Source organism: Octodon degus, unplaced genomic scaffold, assembly GCF_000260255.1.
Source record: "Octodon degus isolate 3935 unplaced genomic scaffold, OctDeg1.0 scaffold00011, whole genome shotgun sequence".
Taxonomy (NCBI): domain Eukaryota; kingdom Metazoa; phylum Chordata; class Mammalia; order Rodentia; family Octodontidae; genus Octodon; species Octodon degus.
Window position 1 is genome coordinate 5,403,994 of NW_004524587.1, and position 13,399 is coordinate 5,417,392.

Sequence of the window (13,399 nt, forward strand, 5' to 3'; positions counted from 1 at the left end):
AAAAAAAAAACAATTAAAAAAAAAAAAAAGATTGGACTAACGTAAGTCAAGCATCCCTGATTCGTAGTAAGTGCTTCCTTCAGGATGTGGGAAGAGCAAAAGTCCTTGCACATACTGGCCTCCATGTGCAGACACTTCCTTCCCTACCCTTGCCCCCACCTGCCCCTTATCTCGTTCTCAAAGCATAGATGTGCCCTGTGTCCTCAGCCCTTTCTCTGTCTCTTCACCTCAGCTTCTTCATTGACCCTCGGAAGTGTTTCTCAAACTACCAGCAGTCACGAACATTTTATTCCTGATCTATTGCAGATTGATACTTTCATAGACTAGGATAAAAATGAATGAGCAAAAAATTAAATTAGGAAGACATGGAAAATGCAAGCCCACGGATCATGTTACAGTAATATCTTTTTGCTTCAATAGTTTCTGAAAGCTTAATCTCGATCTTTATACTTATCATGGCATGGATCAGTAACAAAGCATTTCCCTGAGCCAGTGCTGGCCCAGGGACCGCGCTGTGTGGAGGAGTGCTCTAGGCCACTGCTCCTGCAGCACAGAAAAGATTAGATCAGAGGCTTGGAGGCCTCTGGAATACTACTGCCAAAACCAAAGCCAGCTTAGAGTAAGAACAAAAGCTCACCAAGTTAGCCTGCCCTGCAATCTGACGCTGTTAAGTGCGCCCGTGGAACCAGGTAGCAGGTTACGAACTTGTACCTTGTTTATGAAAAACTCTTCAGAAAACTATTTCCTCGTGTCATTTGTAGTAGACATCATTTACCTCTGAAGGCTTCTTACCCGGCAATGGAATTTATTATTCGAATTAAATCATAAAAAGTCTCCAATTTCTTTCAACTAATGCTACATAATTTTCAATCAGATTCTACTTTTTTTTTGGTAAGTAAACAACTTATTTTCACTTCCTTGGCTGTCCAGGATTAAGCCCCCTTTACAGGATAGGTTGCTGTGAAACTGGAGGAGATTGAACAATCACAAAATGTACTATTTTCTTGTGGTCTGACATAACAACGTTAATTCTATTCGCTACTTCCACCCTTCACAACTCTTGGCTCTGGGGAAGGACCGTATTGCAGTATAACAATATAATGATAACGGCAATTTTATTGAGCTACTGTTTATAAGAGGCACATTGTGCATTGTATGAATGATATCACTTCATCTTCACCTTATTATTATCTTCATTTTAAATGTGGGGGTGTGACTCTCAGAGAGGATCTCATCACCAAAGTGGCTTCTAGCTCTCAGTATAGGGACTGATTTTAGTGCATAAAATCTAAACCCAAGCCTTGCTGATTCCCAAATCCTTGCTCTTCACCTGCAAGGTAAATGGTCCCCTTATGTTTTTCTCGTGTCAACAATTAACTGGACAGTAGGACCTGGCCAGACTTTCTTAGGAAGGCTTATGTTATGAGAGACTGCTTGGCATTCAGCCAGGCCTTAGCATTGTCTTTAGCAGGCTCTGGGGACACCAACAGCGAGGAAGGCCATGTGCTCTGTGACTACAGTGACATGAGGGAAGAAATCAAAACTACAACATAATCTATGTAATCTACGACATAATCTATGTCTTTGTCTATGTAATCCAGACAAAGGTGAGTCTGCCACATATACTGTGAACCAAAATTACCTTCTAGAACCTGGAGAGATAGCATGGTTGTCTAAGTGCCTGTCTAGCAAGCGCATGGACCTGGGTTCAGTCCCTGATACCACCAAGCACACTGTGCCAGCCACCAAAACTGGAAGTGGTGGTGCACACCTGTAATTTCTGCACTGGGGAGGCTGAGACAGGAGGATCACTATGAGTCTTAGCTGTGTAGTGAGACCCTGTTCCAAATAAATAAATATTTTAATAATAATAGCAAAATTGTCCTCTATACCAAAATATTTCCCCTTCTGGATAATATGAAAGACCACTGGTTTCTTTGTTTTGTTTCGCTTTGGTTTCAGGCAATTACATCCACTATCTTACTAGGTAAGGCCTACACAGAGCCCTAATCACAGAATAACCCATACTTTTCCAGGCAAAGTTTAATCCCAGCCATTGTTTGCTTCCTCAAAACTTAGCCTGAATCAGTGAACACAGTACAAACTACTGTAATAAGTCATTCTTACCATCTTTGCTTTGAGATGAACCCCAAGGTCAATGCATGTGTGTTCCTCCTGCTGCAACAAGCAATAAAACTACCTTGTTCAAACTCTACATCCTCACTCAAGTCTTTGCTGGAAAACACTGACAACTACAAATGGAAAGAGGGAATAATAGATGGAAGTGTTTGAAATTGAAGATAATAGAAGAGGATATGAAGATAATAGAAGAGGATATAATTGTAGACCAGAACACCTGTATATACACACACACTCCTATGTATACTATCTATCTATCTATCTATCTATCTATCTATCTATCTATCTATCTATCTATCTGTGTTCCTTATATCCCCCTATCTCTCTGGATCAAACCATAAACACAAAGAATATAGCAGGAAGAAAAGTTTAAATCTGCTCTTTGTAGATAATCCCTGGAATGGGTCCTAAATTGTGAAAGAAACATTATGACAACCTAGCTGCCACTATTCTCTCAAAAGACTATAAATATAGGTAATATAATAACCATTGTTCATTTTCTATTCTTGTTTTTGAAAATCTGTAACATATGTACTGTTGTATGTTACCCTGTTTCTGTCTTTGCATCTGCTTTTTTTTCTTTTTTTGGCTTTGTTTTTACTCTTGAAAATAAAATAAATTATAAAAATGACTACAGTAGGCCTGCCAAGGTTATGATGCATAAGGATTTTTAAGGAAAAACAGCCTGATGCTCAGGGTAGGCTCTCTGTGAAGGTGCCTAAGGCTATTATACGTAGGTCCTCACTTGAGGAGTAACCAAAGGCTTGTCCCTCTGTCCCAAGCACCTTTACTGAAAGTACCAGAAACTCTTTCTACTAGCTATAGTCACCAAGCAGTGATAAGGACGCAGACCACTCATAGCTCTTGTGAAAATGAAGACATGGGGGTTGTTGGTTCTGATCACTTCAGGGGACAGCAGGAGTTTTGAGGGTGATAGGTTTAAAGTTTTCCATCTAGGAAGAGTCCGGCAGTGAATGGAAGGAAGAGAGGAGTTAAAAATGTGTCTTTTCTGGGAACGGCCAGAGCTCAGTGGATTAAAGCGCCTGCAAGCAGGTGCTGGGGCCGGGGTTCGATCCCCAGGCCTGTCGTGCCAGCCCCGCCCCGCGGGGCGCGCTGAGATGGCGATTGAGACTGGGCGTGGTGGCGCCTGTAATGCCAGCTCTAAACAGGCGGACTCACTAGAGTCCAATCTAGTAGTGAGACCCTGGACACCCTGTAAACCCTTCCCTAAAATGAAAAGATTTTTTTTTTTTAAATGTGTCTTTTCCTGGAGAAAGAAAACCAAGTGAGCTGCTCCATCGCCACCAGGGCCACAGAATCCCCAAAGCCCTGTCAATGGAAAAGGCAGCGGAAGATCGCCTCCTGCAACCTGACTCAGCCAGGTGCTGCCTTGGGAAAGAGTCTTGTTTGCAACCCTGATTTTTACCGGTAGGCAAAAGTTGTAGCAGAATGCTAAAATCATAGCAGAAACTTCAAATTTTACACTTGTTATGGTTTATGTCTGTATGTCCCCCCAGGGCCTCATGCAGCCATGGGGGGCAGTGTTTCAGAAACAGCTGCATCCAGGGTGTGTGGCTGGGATTGCTTCAGGGTGCAATGCTAGGCTCAGGGGCACCAGGATTAAGGGTGTGAGCGCTACCTGCCTTGGGGAGCCTGGAGAACATACAAGAGATAAGGGCCTGGGAGGTAGCTCAGGGGAATGAGCGCCTGCTGAGGACTGCGGTTCAATCCTCAGCACTACGGGCCTCGCTGGACATGCCCTGGCCTGCCGAGCTGGACATAGAGTCTGGGTGTGGTGGCGCATGCCCGTAATCCCAGCACTGGGGAGGCTGAAAACAAGAGGGTCACTATGAGTCTGAGCTACGTAGTGAGACTCTGTACAAAATACATTAAAAAAAAAAAAAAAAAAAACACTGAAAAAAAAGGTACAAGAGATAGAAAGAGTTGTGGTCCTCCCTTGTGGCCTTGCTACATTTTGCCCACCACGTGCTGTTTCTCCACTTTGAGGTCTGTCTGCCACCTGCACCCCCTATTGTGAAACCTCTACAAACTCTGGGCTAAAACCTTTCCTCTCTTCACTTCTGAGTATTGTGCATTTTGTGGTGGCAACAAGAACAGTAACTAAGGCAACAATTAAAGGCTTTCTTTAAATAGAAAAATATTATTGTATTGTTCACCTGGACCCTTGATTCAGGATGAATGGTTTGGCTTTGATGTCTTTAAAGATGATAAGGAATGAAAATATTTTATATCCTGAAGGATTTTAGAGTACCGCTAATAAGTTTCATAATTTAGGTTAATACAGTATCAACAAAATATCAAAAATGATTTAGGGTGACATAGTAGTTTTGAATAATTCCAAATGATAATCTTCAAAACTATACATGAAGTATTGAAACTAATAATTTAAAACATTTACATGCCTCAGTTCTCTCTCGAAGTAATTTAATATTATCCATCATGAAAGACAAAAAAAATCATTGAATTTTTCAAACTTTTAAAATTAATAATTTATCAACCCAGTAGCCAAAAAAAAAAAATTAAACCCATCCTGCTGTAAAGGAAGGATTTAGTATAATATAATAGCAATCTACAATAATTACATGATTTTCTTTAGAGTCATTATAATGACAATGAATTTAATTATCAAACATTGTACAAGTGAAGCACAAAAGTTTTGCCTAGTGGGAGAACAACCTGACCACTCTCCCAATTACCATTTAAGTAGAGAAGGTTGGTAAGCAAAGGCTTGCTGCTGTTATCTGGACTGTAACAATTTTGCTATATTGACATTCATACGCTCTTTGTTAGCTATGAAAATAATTAGATGAAGTCATATGATGTCATAACAGATTATATTGTGTATGAATTTAACCATCCATTGAGACATTCGAGGCACCTGGGATATTATATTACACACTTACACCTAGTAATTTATTAACCATACATTTCTGTAAATTGGTTAGAATTGAATTTGCTTCACAGGGTGAATACAATAGCTTCGGATAGAAACAGTTTCTTTAAGATGTTGAAAGTTAGGTTGTGAATATCATCACTTCAGAAGATGAGAAAAACAGCACAATTCACACTAATGGCAGGTTTACATTTTTAGATACTCATTTTAGGGTCCTATTAATTATTAATCTGACAAAGATTAACTTATTTCCTTTTGTCATGCCTGCCAGTCTACATCGTTGAGCATTACATAAAATGCCATAGAACACTATCTACTAAACACCATAATTAGGAGTGAAGTTCCTGCTCCTGTATTTGAACTGTGGTAATATAAACATTACAATAAAGCATGGGGAAAGGCATTTGCATATCCACTTCCGTACTTGTTTTCTTATTAATTTTCAACCATCTCTTACCTTTTATCCTCTCCAACTCATAATCTATGAATTTTCATTCATTGTTAATGCAGGGAAGCAGTACAACAGCATCTTTAAATTATTTTTAAAGATCATTTGTTACATTAATGTAGAAATTTATCCCAGTGTGACCTCTAATTGCCAGGCTTGAATGCTACTCTACGTATGTTAAACTGTGATGAGCTCCCTTCTTGAGAACTGTATAATTTTAATGAAGAGACAAAAATATCCCTCACTCAAAGCATTGACCTAGATTGGACATTAATTTTCTAGACTCTCACATCATCACTTTAATTATATTACTTCTAATCATTAAAATGATAACATATTGCCTAAAAGTGGAAAGAATTCCAACTGCTGCCCCGAATAAGTAACTTTGTAAACATTTCTGCCTCCCCCCAAATGTATGCAACACTACAGAAAACTAAGTGGGCTGATTATTTAAGTTTCATGTTACATGCTAATGTAATGATATGTAAATTCTAGAAAGAGGTCATCCATTGTCCCAAAGACACGAAGAGACAATAACTATATTTGGCAAAGTCAAGTTTCCAATTGAGACACCCAGCTAACTTATCAAGCTATTTCAAGATCTTTCGCATTTTTTTCCATACCTATTTTCTCCAAATATGCTGTTGGTTTGTCTAAGTGGGAGAGAAGGGTTATGGGAGAAAGTTTCTGTCCCCCATTATTATCATGTTGGTTAATGAGAACTGCAAATGTTGGGATCATATTTAAAAGGAAATTGGAATCAACCTCCTCTAAGGAAGAGGACTGATAATCTTATTAACTCAAGTATTCATTTATTAAACAAATATTAATTTTTTGGTTATGCATAAAATTTGTGGAGAAGGGACGTGGAGATAATGAAATCTTTCAAATCCATATGCTTTGCCTGCGGGACTACATTTATTACCTGCTGTGATGTCACTGGGTAATTTTCCTGGTGGATGGAGATTCAGCTTAAGTTTTCCATCACTGAGCAAGAGGAGGAGACCTCCAGAAACCAGATGCAGTTCACTGAAAAGAAGAAGTCCTGCCTTATTCCAGGTGCGAAATTGAAAACTGACCGATATCTCCTCCTCAGTGGAAAAGGTTGGCAGTGCTAAGTAACTCCTGGAGCTCAGGAAAGTCAGGGGCACAGACTGTGGTTGTGAACAAGAAAATGACACATTTCCCTGAGGATAAAGTAAGAGGAAAAGGTTTCAGCATGTCACTCACAGCCCATTAGTTATAGAACTTGAAATATTCATGAATGCTACTTATCAATCTTCCCTGATCCTCAATTTAAAACATTTTCCTATCACCATGCAAATCCAAATCCTTGCAACACAGTGTATCTTAAAGGTTCTTCCACAACTTTCTTTGGTCTTTTCTCCATTTCTTGGCTTTGATATACATTTGAAAAAAATCAGTGAGATAGACTTCATTTAGAAGAACACACATTGGAAGGAAAACACATGGTCTTGGCCACACTAAAATATTTGACCATATTTTGAGTCTATTAAAAGTGAGTTAACTTTTATAATCAATCACTTTTATTGTCAATCACTGTTGTGTTCCAGTCAATGAAACAAAAGCTGAAGAGAAAACAATGCCAACTTGGGCACTAACCCACAATGTAGGAGTGATTCTAAGACTATGAAACCCAGTGAAAATGAAGACATGTTACCCACTGCAGGTTGATCTTGGGCTTCCTTGGACAGCTTGCTACTCTACCAGAGAGTATCCTCTTGCCAAGGAAGGTGTAGGAGCATTTTCTGGAAATTCATTTTGTAAGATGAAACATACATACACATCTATCTGTAATATTTTCATTTGCCTTTTAAATTATTTTTCCTTTTATAAAAAATCACCTCAAAATCTTGCTGGCTGTTATGGTCATAAAAAATATATCACCAATTCAGAGAGAATTAGGGCTGAAATTCTTCTCTGGTAATAAATATTTTGATGTGTTCGGGAACTATCTGATGCAACATGAGCTTAAATTTACATATTTTGAATTTTAAGCAATGAAAAATTAATTAAAATCAATTTAGGCCTGCTGTCTGTTATCAAATTGGCACTGTTGGAAATTATAGTTCCCAGAATTTTCTTCTGCATAAGCTCTTTGGTTAAAAGTTAGCTGAAAAAGAGGTAAACACTAGCCTTTCTGCTCAAAGGGATCCTAGGGTTTATGCACAAGGAAGGATCTGTTGGTTTATCCCACTGAGCTTTGCTTTATGCCTCTGTCTCTGGCTCTTCCATTCCGGATCATCTGTTCTCCCCAGTGGCTGGCTCTGCTGAGTGCCAACCTACCCCCTCAGATGCTTGGCTAGGGGTCCCTGAAGCAACGCTCCCCAGTGGCTACAAGGCCCAGAGACCCCTCAGACAAGTGCCTCCATGGGCTGAAAATGCTCTACCAAGTCTACCACTTACACACACCATAACAGCAGTCTCAATGAGTGGTGCTTCTCACCTCCCACCTTCCCTTGCCGGGCCTTCACCTCCACACTCCTCCAGCGATGGCTAAGATCTAAGTCCCAAGAGAGGCCCCCTGCTCCCAGTGCACACCCTGGCACTGCTCTTCTGACTGAACAATGACCAGCAGTGAGCTTTAGTCCCACCATGCTTCCATCAGCCAGAACCTAATGAGTCCAAGCAACACTACTGTTCCAGCAGATTGACAGATGCAGCCTTGTAATGACTGATTCATTTTGCTATGAGTGACCGTGGCAAAGTACAAGTTTTTTCCAATATAACACTAATAGACATGCATGTTAGTTGATTCTGCAAACTGCATGTGCTCGTCAGCTGAGTTGGTCAGGGAATATTTTATTAAGGAAATTACAAAGCAAAAAGAAATTAGCTGCCTGGGAGTAGTACTATCACAACAAAATTAAAATATCAACTGCCAGAAGTAGTGGCTTTACTTCATATGAGTAAAATTATCTTCCGAGAATTAAGATTACTTTAAATAGAACTAATCCCTTTTTATGCATATTGCCAATCAGAGAAAAAATTTAAATATGAGCAATCTCTAAAATATCACATCATATGGGAAACTATAGACGAGCAATTTCACTGTAGAAATGCTTGTATTTTCGCTGGTTCCATCCCATGAGGACTCTTACCATAATGATGATTTGTGGGCTTTGCTTCTTGGTCAAATCAATGATATCCACTCCATTGTAATAGAGATTTTCTAAACATCCATGAAAATTGTTAAGTGGGGGAGACACTGATTTTGAAGGTGCTGGAATCCCTCCAAAGCTGATCTTAGAAAGAAAAGTGGCATCAATATTATTGTTTAGTGATGTTACGATAATCTGCTTAAGTCATTTATGATCGGCAACTATAGTTGTACTCATCACACACAACTCAAGTTTTCATCACTGTGCATTGGAAAAGATTAAGGTACAAACTTTAAAACAAATATATGTGCATTCGGTCTTCATCCACACAAGAGCTTGACAGTCCACACAAGTTGCTCATCACATCCGGTTTTGATATTTATCGCCTCAGGAAGAAAAATACATTTTTATCTCCATGGTAAAACCTGACCCGTCTAATTTTGTAACTAGTTACGATGTCTCATCTTGTGTAAATTTCTAGTGGACATTGGTATTTGTGTATCTGCATTGATTGGCAATGAGTTCATTAATATTTATTGCTACACTCTCCCCATAAATCTTCACTGTTCACAAGTACCCTGTAACACAAAGAAATGATGCAAAACATTCTACATTTGCTAATAATAATGAAATATATCTGTAGGGAAATTTTCTGCTATGAAGAGCTGCAGCTACATACATGAGGTAGAAAGGATGATCCTACACCATGATAATAAAGGTACATATTGTGAGAAGAATGACACCTCAGGCAGCACCCACCCATTAGTCCACACCGGGTGAGCTTCGCTGGCCTTGTGATTTACCACAAAGGTGCATTCTCTGTAGCGTGTTTTCTGCTGGGAAGTAAAACCGCACATACATCATAATACGTGTATTAATTGAAATGTAAGCATCACACCTCATAATCAAGATCCAGGTAATTGAATTCTCCCTGTGTGTGGAAACGGTGCCGGTGTTCATCCACTGTAAAGTTGACCTGCTTGCCCAGACGTTGGAGAAGCACGGAGTGCCAGTGCTGGTCATCCAGCAGGCTGCCCAGGGTGAAATTGATCATGCTGTGAGTGGGGGACAGCTTAGCTACACCTGCAGAAGGAGGAAAATAAAAACATAAGTATTCCCAGTTAAAAGAAAAAAGAAATAAGTTGTCCTTTTGCGGACCAGCATCTTTTACAATAATTTCACAATGCTCTTTCACGCATCCCATCCCGAACATTAGTATGGATTTACCTGACGTTTGAATATAATGATCTCTCAACCTTGCTGTAATTTCTTCCACTGTTAATTCATTTTATTATTATTACCCGTTACCATGCTCATTTTCTATGTAAATTTTATCCTTGCTACAACCTCATTATTTTTACTACTGTGATATTTTTCAATGACCCGTCCCTTTCTTTATAATGCTAGAAAATAGCCATATAGCTCTATAAAGCTGTGTGTGTGTTGGGCGGGCTGAATTCCCTGAGATTCATATACAGTTCACAAAATATGAGCCATTTTAACACAAAAGAGCAATAATGGCATGCAGTCAAGCCTTTGAATCTGAAAATAAGACACCTACTTTTTTATTTAATTATTTTTAATGTATTTAGTACATAGTCTACAGAGCCTCACCACACAGATTGAACTATTAGTGAACCTCCTGTGTTTCAGCCTCCCAAGCACTGGGATCATAGGTATGTACCACCACGCCCAGTCTGCAGGTCAGGGATCAAACCCCTGGCCCCTGCATCTGTCCAAGTGGGCACTTTAGTCTGCTGAGCTACCTGGGTGGCCCTGCCTACTTATTTTTTAAAAAAGTATAAAAGTATATAAGTACCTAAGCCATAAGCAAATGACCAGATTTTTAAACACCTCCCCAACACTTTTACCTGAATTGATAAGTAGAAAGAGTTTTCCGCTTTTTAATTCCAAGGTAATATGATCTCCACTTGGCCCTGCTCTGTGGAGTAGAATTCCGTCGCTCTGCATGGTTTTAAACTTCAAGGAAATAATATCTTTTATTGGGCTCAGGGATTTTTGATCAAATTTGTAGAGAAGAGAACTTTTTCCATCAAGATCAATCACCTCTGACCCTAGAGACAAAAGCATTAGAAGTCATCCTAAGGATAGATATGCTTTTCATTAGAGTATTTTCAATGTGCGTGTGGGTCCAGGCCTGAAAGACAAGTGACCCAGGTTTCATAGTCTAGTGAAGCCCAGGATGGATTCCATTTTAGTCTTTCCTAACTTTCAAAAACTTAAACCTCTAGAACTATATTTTTAAGTGTATACATCACTTCTCTATATTATCCACATCTACTTCTTCTCAGAGCATGAGAAAACAGAAAATTAGATAAAAGATTCTAATTAATGTACATAAAATTACTGTGTATTTCATGATCAATAATTTTAACAATGTTCCTGCAATGGTGCAATTAATTGTTTTGGGGGGGTCTCTTGAAAAAGGGTCACTTTGATGTTTTCAAATTCTCTTACATGCGCGCTATACAAAATACCCACACTTAGAACTATGTGCTTAACCTCGACGGAAAATAGCACTGCAAGCCCTCATTACACAGGCCTTTATATTCCGTTGTATGTTATTTCCATGGCTAAATGATAGCATCAGAGGCCAGTGCCATTTCATGCCTTCTCAAGAGTGATGCTAGAAAGATGCTGACTTAATGATATTGTAAGGCTTGTCCCACTGTAATTATGTCACAATTGTGATACTGACATACTTTCCAGCTTTCTGACAGTGTCTTTCCTACTCATTGGGAAGATCACTCTAATTCAGCTCAACTGAAAAAGAAGTCATGTCACACCAGTACATCTGTCTAAATCAGATGCACCCTGATTTGAACAAGAGACACAAAAAAGAACTGGTACTACTCAGAAGTTCTGGCAGTGTTGTCTACATTTTCCTAAAGATTCTTTTTTTAAGTCAGTTATCCTTGAGAGCACATTTATGCAATAAATGAAGAAGTTAAAGAAACCCAATATAATGTGAAGCTATTTTTTAACTGATAAGCTGACTGGTCATTAAAAAAATGGCATTCCAGCTTACTCTGTCTTTCATCTGATAAAATTATTATAGGTACTTCTATGCCCAAATATGCATTTCATTCAGAATATCCATCATGTTTTGCAAATTGCTGATAATCACCACCACCTCAATTCTTTTTTCAACTAGTTTATGCAGCTATCTTTCAAAAATTCAAAGATTTTATCTCTCCCCATCTTGCTAATGCACTTATAAAGAATTCATTCGCCAAGTACACATGAATAAACATTGCATTCTTCAGAAAGAATAATGTTAATCGAACAATTATTCCTTGTTATATAGCTGAATGAATGTTCGTGGTAAAAACATAATTCTATGCCAAATGCAAAATGATGTGTTCTATGATTATTAGATTCTAATAAATTAAGAAAAATTTCAGAAAGCCACACTTTTCAATGCTGACACATTTGGAGCAATGCGGGTGTTTCCAAGCTAATGTATTGCTTAGAGGCACCATCACAGCAATGATTTTATCTTAGGCAAAGACTATTTTTGGAATTAGCTACTGAGATATTTTTCCCAAAAAAATTTTAGCCTATGTTACCTTAGCCCAGTATTTTTTTGTTCTCTCTCTCTCTCTCTCTCTCTCTCTCTCTCTCTCTCTCTCTCTCTCTCTCCTATCATTATTATTACATTTTAATGGTCATATTCATCTTCTGTGGCACCTAAATAAAGCTTTTGTGCCTGGAATCTGGAATATCTCCATCAGCAAAATAGCATAGTGGAAAAGATGCGGGCCAGTGGCGCCGAAAGCCAAGGCGCGCTGTTTCATCCCTTCGACTGCAGGTACTTGCTATCTTCAGGTTATTGCCCGCTCTGTACCTCGCAGGGGTATCGCTATGCAACTAGACGAATTCAATCAGGAAACATTTATTCAGCTCATCACGTTTGAGGTACCATGCTGGGTGCGTGAGATAAAGGAGTATTTAAGATCAGCGTGGTGCCTGCCGCCGTGTAGCTCAGACTCAGCAAAGGTGGACAACAACCGGCAAGCGAGCAAATAAGCTCATAAAACCATTATGGGGCATAACAGACACTGAAATCCAGAAGTGCAAAACAGCTCTTTAACGTGGCTGATGAAGGTCCCTCTCGGGTCTCAGGTCTGGAAAACTGAGGCTAAGACAAATCTTAGGAGCCTTGTACTGGCTACAGTCTCCACATTCTACAGCGTTTCTGCATAAGCTGCCTTGCCCTGGGAGCATGAGGGGGCTTCCCAATTCTCCCCCTACGGCCCCATTAGTTGTTATGACAGAAAGCTCTGAGGGTTGCTGAGAAATGACAGTGATGGGAATTAATTGAGGGCTCAGAAATGAATTGAGCTGGGCTTTCCTCAAACAAAGGGGGCAGAAAGTACAGAAGGGGAAAATCAGCGCGCTGACTACCATCACACCACAGACTTCGTGAGTCTACAAGCAGGGTCCTCCGGGGAAAAGCAGTTCGGTATAACTCAGACGGTGAGCGCGTTGTCAGTGCGCAAAGCAACTGCGGAGCACGTATGTCGAAGGAGATAGGAATTCTTGTGGAATAAAAACTAATTCCAGGTAATTGCTAAAAATATTAGTTTAAATAGAACACTCAATATTTCATTTTTAAGTAACCCATTTAGAAAAGACATTTACATCAATGTTTTGATTTAAAACATACAATTTTATTTTTACTAATTTATTTTTATTGGTACATGTTTGTGGTACATAATAATTGCATTCGCTTTGGACAATTGGTATACGTAT

General features: G+C 39.2%; 1 protein-coding gene across 5 annotated transcripts in view; it reads right to left on the minus strand.

Annotated features, from left to right (window-relative positions):
- Cntnap4 (contactin associated protein like 4) overlaps positions 1-13,399 on the minus strand; it is a 236,333-nt gene that overhangs the window by 105,663 nt on the left and 117,271 nt on the right. For 4 of the 5 annotated variants that reach the window (XM_023709353.1, XM_023709355.1, XM_023709357.1 and 1 more), the window contains exons 4-7: positions 10,495-10,698; positions 9,522-9,706; positions 8,624-8,767; positions 6,427-6,688 (exon numbers count right to left, since the gene is read on the minus strand). In XM_023709353.1, the coding sequence (XP_023565121.1) occupies positions 6,427-6,688; positions 8,624-8,767; positions 9,522-9,706; positions 10,495-10,698 (795 nt within the window). The remainder of the gene's footprint in view (positions 1-6,426; positions 6,689-8,623; positions 8,768-9,521; positions 9,707-10,494; positions 10,699-13,399) is intronic. The other variant, XM_023709356.1, reaches the window with a different exon arrangement.